The 19,240-nt window shown below is 37.9% G+C and overlaps 1 protein-coding gene across 4 annotated transcripts in view; it reads left to right on the top strand.

Moving 5' to 3' along the window:
* Cenpc (centromere protein C) overlaps positions 1-19,240 on the top strand; it is a 59,880-nt gene that overhangs the window by 8,906 nt on the left and 31,734 nt on the right. For 2 of the 4 annotated variants that reach the window (NM_001004098.2, NM_001433916.1), the window contains 5 exon segments: positions 312-382; positions 9,845-9,915; positions 11,614-11,713; positions 14,374-14,650; positions 15,502-15,711. In NM_001004098.2, the coding sequence (NP_001004098.2) occupies positions 312-382; positions 9,845-9,915; positions 11,614-11,713; positions 14,374-14,650; positions 15,502-15,711 (729 nt within the window). 4 annotated transcript variants of the gene reach the window in all.

Consider the following 19,240-nt stretch of genomic DNA (forward strand, 5'->3'; position numbering starts at 1 on the left):
GCCTATAGTTATAGCTCAAATTGCCTATGATTCAGAACCAAGTTACTTTTTTCAAAAGCAGGGATTTTTATTGAAATATAGCAATTGTCTGATCCAATTTTAGATACGGATATTCAGCTTTGAGTAGGTTATTACATAACTTTTTAAATATTGCATACAAATAGGATGGGTTTGATGGGCTCTTAGACTTTCAAGTGTCTTGTGTTCAATTGTAGAGATATTTTTTCTTATTTAAAATTAACATTTTCAAGCAGACAAAAAGTAACAAGCATCTTACAGAAATGATATATTTCCTTTTTCTTTTTTATTAGAGCACCCAACATTCCTACAAAGCAAGGCCAGAACATGCTGGAAATCTTACAAGATTGTTTTGAAGAACAGAGTAAGGTTTCATTTCTTTCTTTCTTTCTTTCTTTCTTTCTTTCTTTCTTTCTTTCTTTCTTTCTTTCTTCCTTTCTTCCTTCCTTCCTTCCTTCCTTCCTTTTTTTTTAAGGATCAAAGGAAATTTTATCATGTAGAAAAACATTATACGGGCATTTCAAGCATGTGAACAAAATTATTAGATAAACAGATAAAACTTCCCTCTGACCTTTAAGTTTGGTTTTGCTTCTGTTTTCTCATTTCACACACACACAGATGTAATTAGAGGTCCTTCTTATTCTAAAATAGATATTTTCTGTAAGCCTTTAATTTTCATTATATCAATTGTTCAATTTGCTTTGAGTTCTGAATGTCATTTCCTAAAATTACAGTGTCATTGTGTGAAGGTGGGAAATGGGAAGGAAAGGCAATCACGTCTAAGTTATGATGATGACTATGAATTTAGCCTTTGTATTAATAAATAATAGGAGTTGAATTAATGGTGGTGTACAAGGAGGACGTATCTCTGTTATGACCCTTTTGTCTAGTACAATTGTTTCATATAAGTTTTTACAACTTGTTAGAGGTAAGTTTTAAATCACAAGACATATATGATCAATCCTAAATGTAATGAGAAAAACATTTTTTTTCTCACTAATTAATTTTAAATTTCTTTTTTGAATCAGATTACCTTTATCTTTTTTTTTCCAGTGAGTAAAGGATAATTTTTATTTTCTTTCTTTTCTTTTTTTTTTTTAATCTTTATTAACTTTATTTACATTTTGATTGTATTCCCCTTCCTGGTTTCGGGGCCAACATCCCCCTAACCCCTCCCCCTCCCCCTATTACCACCCTCCCCCCAGCAATCACATTCACTGGGGGTTCAGTCTTGGCAGGACCAAGGGCTTCCCCTTCCACCGGTGCTCTTGCTAGGCTATTCATTGCTACCTATGAGGTCAGAGTCCAGGGTCAGTCCATGTATAGTCTTTGGGTAGTGGCTTAGTCCCTGGAAGCTCTGGTTGCTTGGCATTATTGTTCATATGGGGTCTCGAGCCCCTTCAAGCTCTTCCAGTTCTTTCTCTGATTCCTTCAACAGGGTTCCTATTCTCAGTTCAGTGGTTTGCTGCTGGCATTCGCCTATGTATTTGCCATATTATGGCTGTGTCTCTCAGGAGCGATCTACATCCGGCTCCTGTTGGTCTGCACTTCTTTGCTTCATCCATCTTGTCTAATTGGGTGGCTGCATATGTATGGGCCACATGTGGGGCAGGCTCTGAATGGGTGTTCCTTCAGTCTCTGTTTTAATGTTTGCCTCTCTATTCCCTGCCAAGGGTATTCTCGTTCCCCTTTTAAAGAAGGAGTGAAGCATTCACATTTTGATCATCCGTCTTGAGTTTCGTTTGTTCTAGGGATCTAGGGTAATTCAAGCATTTGGGCTAATAGCCACTTATCAATGAGTGCACACCATGTGTGTTCTTCTGTGATTGGGTTAGCTCACTCAGGATGATATTTTCCAGTTCCATCCATTTGCCTATGAATTTCATAAAGTCATTGTTTTTGATAGCTGAGTAATATTCCATTGTGTAGATGTACCACATTTTCTGTATCCATTCCTCTGTTGAAGGGCATCTGGGTTCTTTCCAGCTTCTGGCTATTATAAATAAGGCTGCTATGAACATAGTGGAGCACGTGTCTTTTTTATATGTTGGGGCATCTTTTGGGTATATGCCCAAGAGAGGTATAGCTGGGTCCTCAGGTACTTCAATGTCCAATTTTCTGAGCAACCTCCAGACTGATTTCCAGAATGGTTGTACCAGTCTGCAACCCCACCAACAATGGAGGAGTGTTCCTCTTTCTCCGCATCCTCGCCAGCATTTGCTGTCACCTGAGTTTTTGATCTTAGCCATTCTCACTGGTGTGAGGTGAAATCTCAGGGTTGTTTTGATTTGCATTTCCCTTATGACTAAAGATGTTGAACATTTCTTTAGGTATTTCTCAGCCATTCGGCATTCCTCAGCTGTGAATTGTTTGTTTAGCTCTGAACCCCATTTTTTAATAGGGTTATTTGTCTCCCTGTGGTCTAACTTCTTGAGTTCTTTGTATATTTTGGATATAAGCCCTCTATCTGTTGTAGGATTGGTAAAGATCTTTTCCCAATCTGTTGGTTGCCATTTTGTCCTAACCACAGTGTCCTTTGCCTTACAGAAGCTTTGCAGTTTTATGAGATCCCATTTGTCGATTCTTGATCTTAGAGCATAAGCCATTGGTGTTTTCTTCATGAAATTTTCTCCAGTGCCCATGTGTTTGAGATGCTTCCCTAGTTTTTCTTCTATTAGCTTGAGTGTATCTGGTTTGATGTGGATGTCCTTGATCCACTTGGACTGAAGCTTTGTACAGGGTGATAAGCATGAATTGATCTGCATTCTTCTACATGCTGACCTCCAGTTGAACCAGCACCATTTGCTGAAAATGCTGTCTTTGTTCCGTTGAATGGTTTTGGCTCCTTTGTCAAAAATCAAGTGACCATAGGTGTGTGGGTTCATTTCTGGGTCTTCAATTCTATTCCACTGGTCTATCTGTCTGTCTCTATACCAATACCATGCAGTTTTTATCACTATTGCTCTGTAATACTGCTTGGGTTCAGGGATAGTGATTCCCCCAGAAGTCCTTTAATTGTTGAGGATAGTTTTAGCTATCCTGGGTTTTTTGTTATTCCAGATGAATTTGCAAATTGTTCTGTCTAACTCTCTGAAGAATTGGACTGGTATTTTGATGGGGATTGCATTGAATCTGTAGATTGCTTTTGGTAAAATGGCCATTTTTACTATATTAATCCTGCCAATCCATGAGCATGGGAGATCTTTCCATCTTCTGAGGTCTTCAATTTCTTTCTTCAGAGGCTTGAAGGTCTTATCATACAGATCTTTTACTTGCTTGGTTAAAGTCACACTGAGGTATTTTATATTATTTGGGTCTATTATGAAGGGTGTTGTTTCCCTAATTTCTTTCTCGGCTTGTTTCTCTTTTGTGTAGAGGAAGGCTACTGATTTATTTGAGTTAATTTTATACCCAGCCACTCTGCTGCAGTTGTTTATCAACTTTAGTAGTTCTCTGGTGGAACTTTTGGGATCACTTAAATATCATATCATCTGCAAATAGTGATATTTTGACTTCTTCTTTTCCGATCTGTATCCCCTTGATCTCCTTTTGTTGTCTGATTGCTCTGGCTAGAACTTCAAGAACTACATTGAATAAGTAGGGAGAGAGTGGGCAGCCTTGTCTAGTCCCTGGTTTTAGTGGGATTGCTTCAGTTTCTCTCCACTTAGTTTAATGTTACCGACTGGTTTGCTGTATATGGCTTTTACTATGTTTAGGTCTGGGCCTTGAATTCCTATTCTTTCCAGGACTTTTATCATGAAGGGGTGTTGAATTTTGTCAAATGCTTTCTCAGCATCTAATGAAATGATCATGTGGTTTTGTTCTTTCAGTTTGTTTATATAATGGATCACGTTGATAGTGTTCCGTATATTAAACCATCCCTGCATGCCTGGGATGAAGCCTACTTGATCATGGTGGATGATTGTCTTGATGTGCTCTTGGATTCGGTTTGCCAGAATTTTATTGAGTATTTTTGCGTCGATATTCATAAGGGAAATTGGTCTGAAGTTCTCTTTCTTTGTTGGGTCTTTGTGTGGCTTAGGTATAAGAGTAATTGTGGCTTCATAGAAGGAATTCGGTAGCACTCTTTCTGTTTCAATTTTGTGGAATAGTTTGGATAATATTGGTATGAGGTCTTCTATGAAGGTCTGATAGAATTCTGCACTGAACCCGTCTAGACCTGGGCTCTTTTTGGTTGGGAGACCTTTAATGATTGCTTTAATGACTGCTTCTATTTCCTTAGGAGTTATGGGGTTGTTTAAATGGTTTATCTGTTCCTGATTTAACTTCGGTACCTGGTATCTGTCTAGGAAATTGTCCATTTCCTGCAGATTTTCAAGTTTTGTTGAATATAGGATTTTGTAGTAGGATCTGATGATTTTTTAAATTTCCTCTGATTCTGTAGTTATGTCTCCCTTTTCATTTCTGATTTTGTTAATTTGGACACACTCTCTGTGTCCTCTCATTAGTCTGGCTAAGGGTTTATCTATCTTGTTGATTTTCTCAAAGAACCAACTTTTGGTTCTGTTGATTCTTTCTATGGTCCTTTTTGTTTCTGCTTGGTTGATTTCAGCTCCGTTTTTGATTATTTCCTGCCTTGTACTTCTCCTGGGTGTATTTGCTTCTTTTTGTTCTAGAGCTTTTAGGTGTGCTGTCAAGCTGGTGACATAAGCTCTCTCCTGTTTCTTTCTGCAGGCACTCAGAGCTATGAGTTTTCCTCTTAGCACAGCTTTCATTGTGTCCCATAAGTTTGGGTATGTTGTACCTTCATTTTCATTAAATTCTAAAAAGTTTTTAATTTCTTTCTTTATTTCTTCCTTGACCAGGTTATCATTGAGTAGAGCATTGTTCAACTTCCATGTATATGTGGGTGTTCTTTCCTTATTGTTATTGAAGACCAGCTTTAGCTTGTGGTGGTCTGATTAGGACGCATGGTATTATTTCTATCTTTCTGTATCTGTTGAGGCCTGTTTTATGACCAATTATATGGTCAATTTTGGAGAAAGTACCATGAGGTGGTGAGAAGAAGGTATATCCTTTTGTTTTAGGATAGAATGTTCTATAAATATCTGTTAAGTCCATTTGAGTCATGATTTCTCTTAGTCTGTCTATGTCTCTGTTTAATTTCTGTTTCTATGATCTGTCCATTGATGAGAGTGGGGTGTTGAAATCTCCTACTATTATTGTGTGATGTGCAATGTGTGCTTTGAGCTTTAGTAAGGTTTCTTTTTTTTTTTTTTTCTTTTTTTCTTTTCTTTTTTTCGGAGCTGGGGACCGAACTCAGGGCCTTGCGCTTGCGCTCTACCACTGAGCTAGATCCCCAACCCCTAGTAAGGTTTCTTTTATGTATGTAGGTGCCCTTGTAGTTGGAGTATAGATATTTAGGATTGAGAGTTCATCTTGGTGGATTTTTCCTTTGATGAATATGAAGTGTCCTTCCTTATCTTTTTTGATGACTTTTAGTTGAAAATTGATTTTATTTGATATTAGAATCAAATATGGCTACTCCAGCTTGCTTCTTCCGACAATTTGCGTGGAAAGTTGTTTTCCAGCCTTTCACTCTGAGGTAGTGTCTGTCTTTGTCTCTGAGGTGTGTTTCCTGTAGGCAGCAGAATGCAGGGTCCTCATTGCATATCCAGTTTGTTAATCTATGTCTTTTTATTGGAGAGTTGATACCATTGATGTTGAGAGATATTAAGGAATAGTGATTATTACTTCCTGTTTTATTCATATTTGGATGTGAGATTATGTTTGTGTGCTTTTCTTCTCTTTGTTTTGTTGCCAAGACGATTAGTTTCTTGCTTCTTCTAGGGTGTAGCTTGCCTCCTTATTTTGGTCTTTACCATTTATTATCCTTTGTAGTGCTGGATTTGTAGAAAGATATTGCATAAATTTGGTTTTGTCATGGAATATCTTGGTTTCTCCGTCTATGTTAATTGAGAGTTTTGCAGGATACAGTAACCTGGGCTGGCATTTGTGTTCTATTAGGGTCTGTATGACATCTGTCCAGGATCTTCTGACTTTCATAGACTCTGGTGAGAAGTCTGGTGTGATTCTGATAGGTCTGCCTTTATATGTTACTTGACCTTTTCCCCTTACTGCTTTTAATATTCTTTCTTTATTTTGTGCATTTGGTATTTTGACTATTATGTGACGGCAGGAGTTTCCTTCTGGTTCAATCTATTTGGATTTCTGTGGGCTTCTTGTATGCTTATGGGCATCTCTTTCTTTAGGTTAGGGAAGTTTTCTTCTATGATTTTGTTGAAGCTATTTACTGGTCCTTTGAGCTGGGAGTCTTCACTCTCTTCTATACCTATTATCCTTAGGTTTGATCTTCTCATTGAGTCCTGGCTTTCCTGTATGTTTTGGACCAGTAGCTTTTTCTGCTTTACATTATCTTTGTCAGTTGTGTCGATGATTTCTATGGAATCTTCTGCTCCTGAGATTCTCTCTTCTATCTCTTGTATTCTGTTGGTGAAGCTTGTATCTACAGCTCCTTGTCTCTTCTTTTGGTTTTCTATATCCAGGGTTATTTCTATGTGTTCTTTCTTGATTGCTTATATTTCCATTTTTAATTCCTTCAACTGTTTGATTGTGTTTTCCTGTAATTCTTTCAGGGATTTTTGTGATTCCTCTCTATAGGCTTCTACTTGTTTATTTATGTTTTCCTGCATTTCTCTAAGGGAGTCTTTATGTCTTTTTTTTTTTTAAAGATTTATTCATTTATTATATATAAGTACACTGTAGCTGTCTTCAGATACACCAGAAGAGGGCATAGGATCTCTTTACAGATGGTTGTGAGCCACCATGTGGTTGCTGTGAATTGAACTCAGGACCTCTGGAAGAGTAGTCGGGTGCTCTTAACCGCTGAGCCATCTCTCCAGCCCTCTTTATGTCTTTCTTGAAGTCCTCCATCATCATGATCAAATGTGATTTTAAATCTAGATCTTGCTTTTCTGGTGTGTTTGGATACTCAATGTTTGCTTTGGTGGGAGAATTGGGCTTGGATGATGCCATGTAGTCTTGGTTTCTGTTGCTTGGGTTCCTGCGCTTGCCTCTCGCCATCAGGTTGTCTCTGGTGTTACCTTGTTCTGCTATTTCTGACAGACTGTCCTATAGGCCTGTGTGTCAGGAGTGCTGTAGACCTGATTTCTTTCAGCCAGTTATGGGAACAGAGTGTTCTGCTTTTGGGCGTGTAATTTTTCCTGTCCACAGATCTTCAGCTGTTCCTGTGGGCCTGTGTCCTGAGTCCACCAGGCAGGTTGCTTGGAGCAGAAAAGTTGGTCTTACCTGTGGTCCGACGGCTCAAGTTGCTCGTGGGGGCCTGCTTTTGAGCTCTCGGTAAGGGCGGCAACTAGGAGGGCCTACGCCACCTTTTCCCGTGGGCCCCCGTGCACCGGGGTCCCAGATGGCATTAGGTGTTTTCCTCTGGAGTCAGAAATGTGGGCAGAGTGTAGTCTCTTCTGGCTTCCCAGGCGTGTCTGCCCCTCTGAAGGTTTACGGGATTTGGGTGCAGAGAACCGTTGACCAGGTCCCTTCAGGTCCGGGCGGTGTCTGGACTGCAGGGGATCTGCCGTTCAAGTGCCCCTATCTTCCTGTTCCCCGAAGCCGTATACAGTTTCCTTTTGGGCCAGGGATGTGGGCAGGGGTGGGCAGTATTGGTGGTGTCTCCTGCTCTGCAGTCTCAGGAGTGCCCACCTGTCCGGGGGGTGAGCTCTCTCTCCCAAGGGGTTTGGGAGCCGTGAGCTGTGGGCCGGGATCAGCGAGTTTGGGGCTACCTTTATCTTTTGCTTTCACTGATTTCAAGTACATTAAAATTGAAACCATTTATTAGATGTACCCTTTCTGAGAAGTTTTACCAATGTATGTCAGTATTCTTTTGAACACAATTTTTTTCTTTTGACTACTTTATTTTCTTCTTTTTTTTTTGTATTTTTTTATTGGATATTCATATATTTACATTTCAAATGTTATCCTCTTTCCCAGTTCTCCCCTCTCCCATCCATCCCCTGCTTCTGTGAGGGTGCTCCCCCACCCACCCACTCCTGCCTCACCACCCTGCCATTCCCCTACACTGGGGCATCGAGCCTTGGCAAAACCAAAGGCCTCCCCTCCCACTGATGCCTGACAAGGCCATCCTCTGCTATATTTGTGGCTGGAACCATGGGTCTCTCCTTGTGTTCTCTTTTGATGGTGGTTTAGTCCCTGGGAGCTCTGCGGGGTCTTCTTGTTCTTCCTGTGGGGTTGCAAACCCCTCAGCTCGTTAATGGCCTTTCAGATAGGTATAGATGAAAACATGTGTTACCATTTAAATCTATAGAACAACTTCCTTATACCTTTGAGTAATCATTAACAGTCCGTTTTGTACCTTTTGGTATATTGAGGAGCATCCTGACGCAGCCACACGTATATGCCATCTGCAATTCACACTAGGTTCCGATAATCTGGAACTCCATAGAGCCATATTTTTCACAAAAGAAAATATGTCCCTAATGTGAAAATCCAAAAGCATAAGTGCTTTGAAATATAGAAGTTTCCAAATGAATATCTTACCACAAATGCAAAATAATGTCAAACCTCACTTTGTGCACAAAATTGTCTTCAGCTCTTTGGTGTAAGTGCATGTAAAATGCACATAATGCTTGTGTTTAGACCTAAGAAAAATCTTATGCCGCATATGTAACTATTCCAGATTCTGAAAAAAGGGATAAAGTTAGATATTTACATATCCAAGCATTTCTATAATGGAAAAATATAATGGAAGGAAGTATAGAATCCTAGGGATCATTTGAATTTGAGGTCATTAACATTTACATTTGTTTATTATAAAATGATGATGTATTATTACTTCATAGCAAAGTAATTTACGTTTATTTATTATGAAATAGTAAACGATCACAAACAGCACTGTGGGTGCCGAGCGTGATGAGGGAGTCAGAGATGGCAGATGCTGTGCTTTCCTGTCATAGCCTACGTCTCGGGCTGGGACATTGGCTTCCAGTGAAGCGGTGCTCAGAGACGAGGTCTCTGAGGAGTGGACTCATGCTCTGTTAGTTCTGTTTCTTGTTCTCCTGGTAAAATAAAGACTCTTGCTAGGTACAAAACCCGTGGAGCCTTTGTTCTTTTTAAATCACTTAGTCTCCTGTATTTATTTTGCAAATCTGAGTATGAAACCCAGGGCATTGTGGTTAGGCAAACATTCTATCACCAAGCTACGTCCCTAATTCAGTTTCAGGAATTTTGTTAGCACAAAAAGTAAGACAGCAGAAAAACCTCTTCATTATAGATTGAAAAGAACTGAACTTTTTCAGGAATTTGTTTTTCTTTTCTGTTTCCGATGTTTGTAAGAACATTTGAATATTGCATTGATGTCTCTGTTCCTTTGGCGAATTATGTTGTGAAGAGTTAACTGACAGACAGTTCTTCACAGGTCATGTAGAGCAGTGGTTCTCAACCTTCTTCATGCTGTGACCATTAGTACCTCATGGTGTGGTGACCACCTACTGTAAAAATCATCTTACTACTTCATAACTAATTTTGCTACTGATATAAATCATAAGTATCTATTATGAAGAATATCATCTGCTATATGAGCCCAAATGGGATCATGACCCCAGGTTGAGGACCACTGACTTTAATTGTTCAATTAGAATCTTTTATGATAGGGGCTCGGTATGTAGATCAAGCTAGGCTTGAATTCACAGGAATCTACCTAGCTCTTCTACCCGGATGCTGAGGGTCGTTTTGAAAGTTGCACTCTAGTTTGCCCAACTTGGTTTTTCTCTACTTCATACTTTATAAGTCTTGTCAATGATTTTTATTACAGATTCTACAGAGTCATTGTCTTGTTCAACACCTAAAGAGAAAGACATTTATGTTCAGTCAACAGGCAAAGAGGTAAGTCAAACGGGAGAACCGATATAGGTTTGGTACTTAATGAATGATGTTTAAACAGTGCTCTTAGGTACATTGTAGCTGTTTTATTTAAAGAGAATCCTATGCTTCTATTGAATTTTGTAAAATTTGGAGCTATTATAAAATTTTAGTTTGACATTTCTAGTGTTTGAAATTGGGAATTCCAAATTCCAAGTTCTGGAGGGCTGGAGAGATGGCTCAGTGGTTAAGAGCACTGACTGCCCTTCCAGAGGTCCTGAGTTCAATTCCCAGCAACCACATGGTGGCTCACAACCATCTGTTATGGGATCCAATGCCCTCTTCTGGTGTGTCTGAAGACAGCTACAGTGTACTTGTATAAATAAAAATAGATAAATCTTTTTAAAAAAAGCAAATACAAAATTATAGCAATCATTTTCATTTCTTCCAAAATAGTTCTTAGAGGGTTAGGAAAATGGATAGCTTTAAAGTTCCTGATCAGACTACAAGTTTAGGGTTTTCTAAAGACTGATAGGACGGGTTGCTGTCCACAGAAACTATTTTTGATAATTATGTTCCTCAAAAGGACAGGTTGACTTGTTATCTAGATGTGGTGCACTTTTAGTTAGAATGTTTTTTTTTCCAAGCACTGTGTTTGAACCCAGGGCCTTGGGCATGCCAAACACATAGCTGGATCACTGAGCCACACTCCTACTTACAAAGGTTTTGAAGGTAGTGTTCCAAAGCATACTATTTGGAAACATAGTGCTAATTAGGAAGATCATATAATTCTAGATGTGAAGTTTATTAAAAACTGATAAGCAAACTATTCTCCTGGAAGGTGACTCAATGTAGGCATACTGCCAAGGCTGGCAAGCACCATCTTGATTGCTGGGCTGTAACTGTATAGCTAACCTCTTCTTAGAGGCTCTGGGTTCAATCTCAGTACCTTGTTGTTGGCTCCCCGCTGCCAACTTAGGCCCCAGGGAATCTGACCTCCTTGTTTGACCTCCATACTATCTTCATACACAGGCACAGGCACACATGTGAATAAAAGTAAAAATCTTCATTGATATTATTATTATTATTATTGTTATCATTATTGGTTATTTTTTAATTGTTGTGAGTGCAGGTGCCTGAAGAGACCAGAGACGCTGGTTCCTCTTAGAGCTGGATTATAGGTGGTTGTGAGACACGCTATGCATGTTCCTTTATCTCAGGAAAGCCTTTTGATACTAAGTCTGTTTTTATTGTGTTGTTGGTTCCATGGACATCACCTGTCCATCAAGCATATCCAGAAGGAAACAAAGAGAGTGTTAACTACAGGCCATTACGGCAGACTGCCCCAACAGGTTCAGAGAGAAATATTGTGTTGTTTCATATTTTCTTTTACCTTTTTAACTTTACGTTAATGACATCTTTATGTATTTCTATGAACTTGCTTTTTTGTACATGTAACCATGTCTGATGTTATAGATATTACACTATACTGTTATTTATACTGTTACTATACTGTTATATTATACTATATTTAAGTGTTAGAGATAATATACTATATTATACTATTATCCCGTGTTTATTTCCTCTCTGCTCAGTAGTTCTTTGTTGTTCTTTGTTCAGCTATTTTGTTGTTTAGAGTTTCTCCCCAATTTTAAAAGCATGTGTCTAATTAGAATTGACAATATAATAAAAGTATATTAAGTGTATTTCTTCTGTGCTCAGCGCCAAGCATCACATTCAGAATCAGTTCCGATTTCTTCAAGGAGGAAGGAAGCTTCTTTGCAAGTTCCTGCAAAACCAAGTGACCCTGCTGATGAACCAGGTTGGTAGTGTACACATGTCAATTAGAAAGCTTCAGGACAGAGGCGGTGCACACAGTGTATCAGGATACAGGTGATGCACACAGTGTGTCAGGATACAAGATTGGAGTCAGGCTAGGTATGGTTGGTGTGGTTAGGGACTGTGGTTTTTTTTTTTTTTCTCCCTTTTGCCTTTTCTTTCTCTTTGGGATAGGTGCTACTACTTTTTAACATTTTCCTTATCTTTGTTTCACATTAAAAGAGTACTATTCTATTTGAGCTAGACTCAAAGACTCAAAGATGTAAATGAAAAATTTAGTCATTGAGCCACCATTTTGTTGGGGGAATTCTCGGCCCCCTCCATACCTTCCTTGGTGCTCATACATGTGAAAACTATAAGCATGGATGTGACATGATTGTCTTATGGGCCATATCTGTTTCTAACTGATCACTAGACTATGGACTTAAGCATATAAGTATTTAAAGTTTTTACTTATTATTGCTTGTGTGCCTATGGCACTGTGATTATGTACCATGCATGTGGAGGTCTGATGATTACTCTGTGGAGGTGGTTCTCTCCTTTCACAGTCAGGCACCTGGCGTCCAGGGATTGAATTCTGGTTATCAGGCTTGCTTGGTAAGCACTGTTAGTCACTGAGCCAATCTGCCAGTCCTAAAATTATTTTTATTTACTTTTTTTTCTTTTTTCTTTCTTTTTCCGGAGCTGGGGATCGAACCCAGGGCCTTGCGCTTGCTAGGCAAGCGCTCTACCGCTGAGCTAAATCCCCAACCCCCATTTATTTTTTGAGACAGGATCGTACTATGTGGCTCTGGATCTCACTGTGGAGATTAGGTGGGCCTCTAACTCAGTGGTCAGTTTGTCCCTTCTTCCTGAGTACTGGGGTGAAGGGTGTTGGCTATCATGATAGCTGGAATTATATTCTACTCATGTAACTTAAAACTACTTATTTTAACTGTAGAATGTGTGATTCTCAGTTGTAAGTTGTCTAGTTTCCTAGTTTGATTAAGCAGTCTTTTCCCTAGTAGTAAATATATAAAATGTTAATTTTATTATTTTTTGGGGAGCATAGTACATATGAATTTTATACAGTAAAATCCAATACAATCTTGATTTTATCTATAAAGTGATAAATATTTCATGTTTGTTTTGTCAGATACATTCATTAATTAATCTTTCTCTTCTGAATTTATTACTTTTTTGTCTTGAATCTATTCAATTTAATACACACTTTTGAACTTTAACATCATTTGTTTTTTTACTATGTCAATGTAGTGTTAACACTCTAGGTTTATAAGATGTATGATTCAAAGTCAATATTTTCATTCATTTGGTTGACATTCACAAAATTTTTCTTTGAATTTTCAGTTTTATTCAGTTCCCAATAACTGTTAAAAATTCTAACTAGTATGGGTTTCATGTAGTCATTTTTTGAGAATTTTTTTGTCTTTTACTATATATATAATGTACACACATATCTAGTACAATATATATATGTATATATACACGCATATATATACAATATATGGTAATATATATGCAGATATACAGTACTATATATTTTACTATATATTATTTTATCTTTATATATATTTATATACAGATACTAAATGCCCTTTAAGATGCTAAAGTTTGAAGGATATAACCTAGAACATCAGGCAGAATGGAGCCTCCATGTTATAGAGCCCATGCTATTATAGCAAGGGTTGGAGTTTTCCTTTAGGACTGTGTTCTTATTGAGATAATATGGCTTGCTTCCTTCCTTCCTTCCTTCCTTCCTTCCTTCCTTCCTTCCTTCCTTCCTTCCTTCCTTCCTTCCTTTACTGTTGGTTCTGGGTTTCAGACCTCTTAGGTGCCAGGGGCAAATGAGAGGTGAACAGGAAACCCAAGAGACTATGTTGTGAATTGTTCCTTAAATATTCAGTTTTCTAGGCAGTTTCTCTACTTTCCAGTTTCAGAACCTTGTTATTGTTGATGTATGGATGGCTTCCAAGGAATTCAGTTGGATTCGGAGGGAGGAGCAGGAAAATGACATCTCATCACTGAACCAAAAGCCCGTTTTTGTTATATTTAATTTTTTTATATCTTTACATTGTAGAGCAGTGAGTTAACAATATTAATAAAGCAGTGAGTTAATAGGCATTTTACTTTGTTATTTGCAGTCTGAAGGTGATTTTATGTAAGTATGTATGTATATTATGTATATGTATATATGTGTATGTGCATATAGATACATGTATGAACACGTGTACTTACATACATGTGCTATGTATGCCTATATATATATGTATGCTCATCTAACTGTTAGCCTAAATATAGCAGGATCTCATTATTTCTTTTGCTTTTCATTATTTTATCTGTGCATAAGCTTTATATCTCAAGATTTTGGCATAAATTTAGAAGTTCCTGTGTTTGAGGATTTCAGTCTTTCCACAACCACAGTTAGTGTGGACCAAGTCCATGTCTCAGCTCATTAGTTTGGTAAATTGAGGTACTTAGTACTCTTAAAATACTTAGGTATTTTAATCAGAGGGCTTTGAATCTAAACTTAATGAAAAGCTCTTCTCGGCAAACTTCTAATTATGTTATGGTTGGTTTTTTAAAATGCATTTGATTTAAATACTGTTTTTAACTACTGCAAACTAACATATAATTTCGTTTTAGTTCAGGCTAATGAAGTTCATCAGAAAATTCTGTCTACTGATGTGGTCTCCAAAAGTACACCAGACTCAACCAAAACATCAAGTAAAGGAGTAAAAGGTCACCATGGTGCGTCTGATGAATTGTACTTACCTGGTGGCTCCCCTGTGGTTCTTCTGGGTGCAAGAGTGTCCGGGTCACAGAAAGCTATTTCATCTGGTGGCCAAAAAAGAGTGACTTCAAGGCGTTCAGCAGATATGCAGTCTTCAAATACAGACATTTCTTTTAAAACCAGGAAAAGGTAATTTTTATTTAAGTAGTAATAATTATGCTTCTGTTTTATCCCTGTATTAAAAATGTTAACTTAGCCTTTTATGTAGATTTGAAGCAAGGTTCTAAGAGATAACATGAGAAAAAATGATACATGTTGCTTAGGCTTAGTTTTTATTTAGCAGTAAGGAAAGATTAAAGTGTACCTCAGAGAAATTTAGGGGTTAACTGTTTTATAGTATATGCAAAATATTTTCATTTTGGGGCTGATGAAATGATTCAGCACTTGGTGTGCAAGTCTGGCAGCCAGAGTTCAATCTCTGAAAGCCAAATAAGGATGGAAGGAGGAATCTGACTCCCCAAGTTGTCCTCTAGCTTCCGTGTGCATCTTTATATATCATATGTGCAGACACACAGTAAATAAGACAGTTTCTTTTGTGATAATGAGAAGTTTTCTGTAATTTCTTTTGTTTAGTTAACTTGTTTTAGTTATTTTACAAGATAATTTTCACTGACATTTTTATACATGTATATCACACATGTGTACATATATTTATATATACACAAGCATACATGTGTACATGGGCACACACACACATATTATGTATATAAATGCTCATATTCTCTCCACCTCATTATCTTTAACTTCTTGAAAGAAACAGTTTATATTTCTTACATATTATTTGTGATTGCGAGGGTAAGTTATTAGGTCCTTTCCAGGACAGAGTTATAAACCCAGGTCCACTTCTTAGAGCTTTCCTTTTTGCTATTAGGATGCAAAACAAAAATTTGGTTATTTAAGGTACTTTGTTATTAGAAGACCTTTGTAATGAGTGTAATTTATGTAACGTGAGAACTTGGCTTACTGTCTCAACCTTTCAGGCTAAACTTCGAAGATAAAGTTATTTCGAACACAGCAGAAATAGAGAGCAGTGCATCACAAGTAGAGGATAGCATATCCGAGGAACAAGAAGGGACATCATCAGAAACTTCTCAGAAGAGAGACGATCTGAGCTCTGAAATTCAACCACAATCTAAAAAGAGCTTTTCAGAGTTGTATTTAGAAACTGTCAACAGGAAAAGTAAATGCAGGTAAAGTTATGAAACCGTTCTTCTGGACATTTCTTCTGTTTTATTCTGTGTACCACATCTGGGGGTTCCCAGTGTTATTTAATACAGAAATCTTTTTCTTTATTGTTTTATTCAATTATAAAAATTTTATTAGACTTTTTAATAATGTGTTTAGATCATTTGTACCCCTCCCCATTATATGACACCCCAGACTTCTCAGATCCACAGCCCGTCTTTTCCTAGAGTGCAGATTTGTGGCCTTTTTTTTTAACGCCTCAGGTCTCTTTTGTGCTGCCCATATATTGTTTGGATGTGACCTTCCACTGGGGCACGGTTGACTTACTAGGGCTACATTCTTAGAGAAAGTCCACTTCCCCTCTTCCAGCCGCTGTTAGCTGCCAGTAGTTCCTGGGTGAGGGTGGGGTTTGGTGCTTACCTTGGCTGGTGTGAGTTTGCACAGATCTTGTGTATACTGTCACAAGCACTATGAGTTCATGGATGTAGCTGCCCTGTTACGTCTGGAAGATGCTGTTTCTTTGACTCTTGCCTTTTTTTTCCCTTCTCCCCGTTGGTGATTCCTTGATCTCTTGAGAGGAGGGGATGTAATACAGATACCCTTCAGGGCTGTACTCTCCACTCTTGAATTCTCTGTGTACCTGTACCCGTTGTAGGTCTCCTTTGTCTCCTGCAAATACTTGTTTCACTGAGGAGTGTTGAGAGAGTCATTCACATATGGACATAATGAAATCCAATAGGACTCAGTTTAGTAATATGTCTATTTAGAGAATAAGCTAGCATGCTGTCCCCTAGGGCCTATGACCTATGTAGCCGCAGTGCCAGGTATGGGTTTCATCTTGTGGAGTGGGAGTTAATCCAGTCAGGAAGTTGTTGGTTACTTCTGTGCTGTTCATGCCATGATCGGATCAGTGAGCCCATCGTGAGGCGAGTCATTTTATGTTCTAGCAATAGGGACTTACTGTTAATTCTGAAGGATAACCAACCAGCACTGACAATATTCTGTAATTTTGGGAGTCTGTGGACCCTAACTGGCCAACAACTGCTAAAGAAGCAACCCATTCCTGGCACTTGGCTTTTTGTTAGTCTGTGGTGGCTAGTAAGGGTGTTATTGCCCTGTTACAGGGTAACGCTGAATCTCATAGTTTCAGTTTCTTTCTCTCTCCTTCCTCTCATTTGTGTGTGTATATGAGATAACTTTTGTATGTATCAGAAAAATCATACTGAACCATGAGTTCGGAGTTGCAAGAGGACTTATTATTGTACCTGTTTTCCATGCTTTTGTCCACAAGTGAACAAAATACAGAAATGTTACATTTCACTTTCTTGGGGTTGGGGATTTAGCTCAGTGGTAGAGCGCTTGCCTAGCAAGCGCAAGGCCCTGGGTTCGATCCCCAGCTCCGAAAAAAAGAAAAAAAAGAAAAAAAAAACATTTCACTTTCTTAATGGCTGAATAATATTCAGTTGTGATCATGTATCTCATTCAATATGCCGTTATCAGCTGGTAGACACAGGATGTTTCTGTTTTCTAGCCACTGGGAATTTAGGAATTTCACCTCTAGTGGCACAATATGATGTCCCTGGTTGTCCCTCTTAACTATTCTTTCAGTTTCCACACCAACAAAATAGACCCATGGTCCTATCCTGTTATTCCCAGCTGTGATACAGAGACTCCTGGATATGCATGAGCAGGTGTCTCTGTAATAGAGAAGAAGTCCTTTGAGAATATACTCGAGTGGTATGATTGATTCATATGCTAGATCTGTTTTCAGCTATTTGAGGAATCACCATGCTGATTTCTATAGTGAGTCTACTAATTTGCTTTCCCACTAGCAGAGAGTGTCTCCATTTCCCTACAATCCTGCCAATATTTGCTGTCTTTTTTTAAATCTAAGGCATTCTGGTTAGCAAAGGATGAAATCTCAGAGTTTTGATACCTGTTTCTCTGATGGCTAAAGTTGTCCTAAAATAAAATTTAATGTGTTCTATCTGCTTAAACAACTTGATTCAATTAATAATGTGCACATAGGGATTTCTAAGGCCTTGCTACCCCTAAAATTAATGGCAGTTAATGTGGAGTACTACTGCTTGCTTTGTTGGGAGCAATCAAGTGCCTCTTACCCTTCCTAGTGAACAGTTCTGCATTGCACACTGCAGTGTGTAAGCCAAGTCCATGTTTGTTTGGCAGTTACTGCTTTCTCTTAGAGTCTAGAAGAGGCTTCTAGGTTTCTTCAAGTTTAGTTCTGAACTTTTACTTCCTGCCCTTAGTTTTATTACTTTATGTAAGTGGTTCTTAATTAAGACACCTTTCCAGTTTAGAAGGTTTTTTAAATTTTTTTATTTTTTTCTAACTGAGTGCTAATACACACACTAGGAAGTTTTTTTTTATAACATTGAATTATGGTGAATGAAATTTCTCGTTTGTTTGGTCTTTGTCTCACAGCACCCCCCCACACACACACACATCTGAGAGGTGTAAGCATGTTGGTATCCATGTTGTCCCATGCACTGTCTGAGACAAATATGTTTGTGAACTTTATACCATATCTGAGAGAATAATCATGTTTTCAAGTGTTGATTTTGATAATGTCGTGAGTGAGTTCTGCAGTCACACGAGGCAGCTCAGTGATTGCTTGTGCTCTCTAGCATCATGTGTCTCTCCCTAGTCATCCTCCAGCATCCTTGCGTTTCATTAGGACTGACTCCGTCTTGACAAATGTATCATAGTCTTCACGATAATATTGCCAGATTATAAACTGCGATTAGAGATAAAGCTGTCTATTCATGATGAGTACATGCAAGTATGATAATGCTTTTTTAGTGCAATAAATTTAGAACTAGAGTTGCAGGGACAGAGGGCTACAGCCTCATGAAAGTAGATTGTATGGCATTGTCTGTTTCATAATTAATTATCTTTCCCTGTTTTTGTAGCACGGTATTTCTTATGCCTGTGGTATCCCAGTCAATTCTGAACCATTATTATAATATTGAACTATGTGTGAAAATAAGCATGAGTTGAACTTTAAGATCAAATTTTGTGTATTGTAGTTCATTTATATGAATGTATAATTATTGTATTTTATTTGACATCTATGTATTTGGTGATATTATGAATGGAGTTCTGATAAAAATGGAAAAAAAATCAAGAAACCATTCAAGATCAGTTATATTATTGTTCTGTAAAATATTAGGTATGGTGGTTTATTATATTTAATCATGTTATGTTTTAGATATGAAGAAATCAGGTATCTGTTCAAATAACTTAATCAAACATATATAAATATGACATGCATTTTCTAATGTAAGTAAATACATTTGGGGTATAAGTAAAGAGTAGTGAATTTCAAGGTTTTAGTGTGTGTATTTAATGATGGGCATTAAAGAAGATGCCCAGCTTTAGACTTTTATGATCTGCTTTTAGTGTAAAATGGAGGGAAGATGAAGAGAAAATTGAGGAAGCATGTGAGCTGCTTTTTTAAACAGATAGAGATGGTATTTCCTATATAAAATACTTTATTAAACAAAGATGAAGTTT

Source organism: Rattus norvegicus, chromosome 14 (assembly GCF_021556685.1).
Source record: "Rattus norvegicus strain SHRSP/BbbUtx chromosome 14, alternate assembly SHRSP_T2T, whole genome shotgun sequence".
NCBI lineage: Eukaryota > Metazoa > Chordata > Mammalia > Rodentia > Muridae > Rattus > Rattus norvegicus.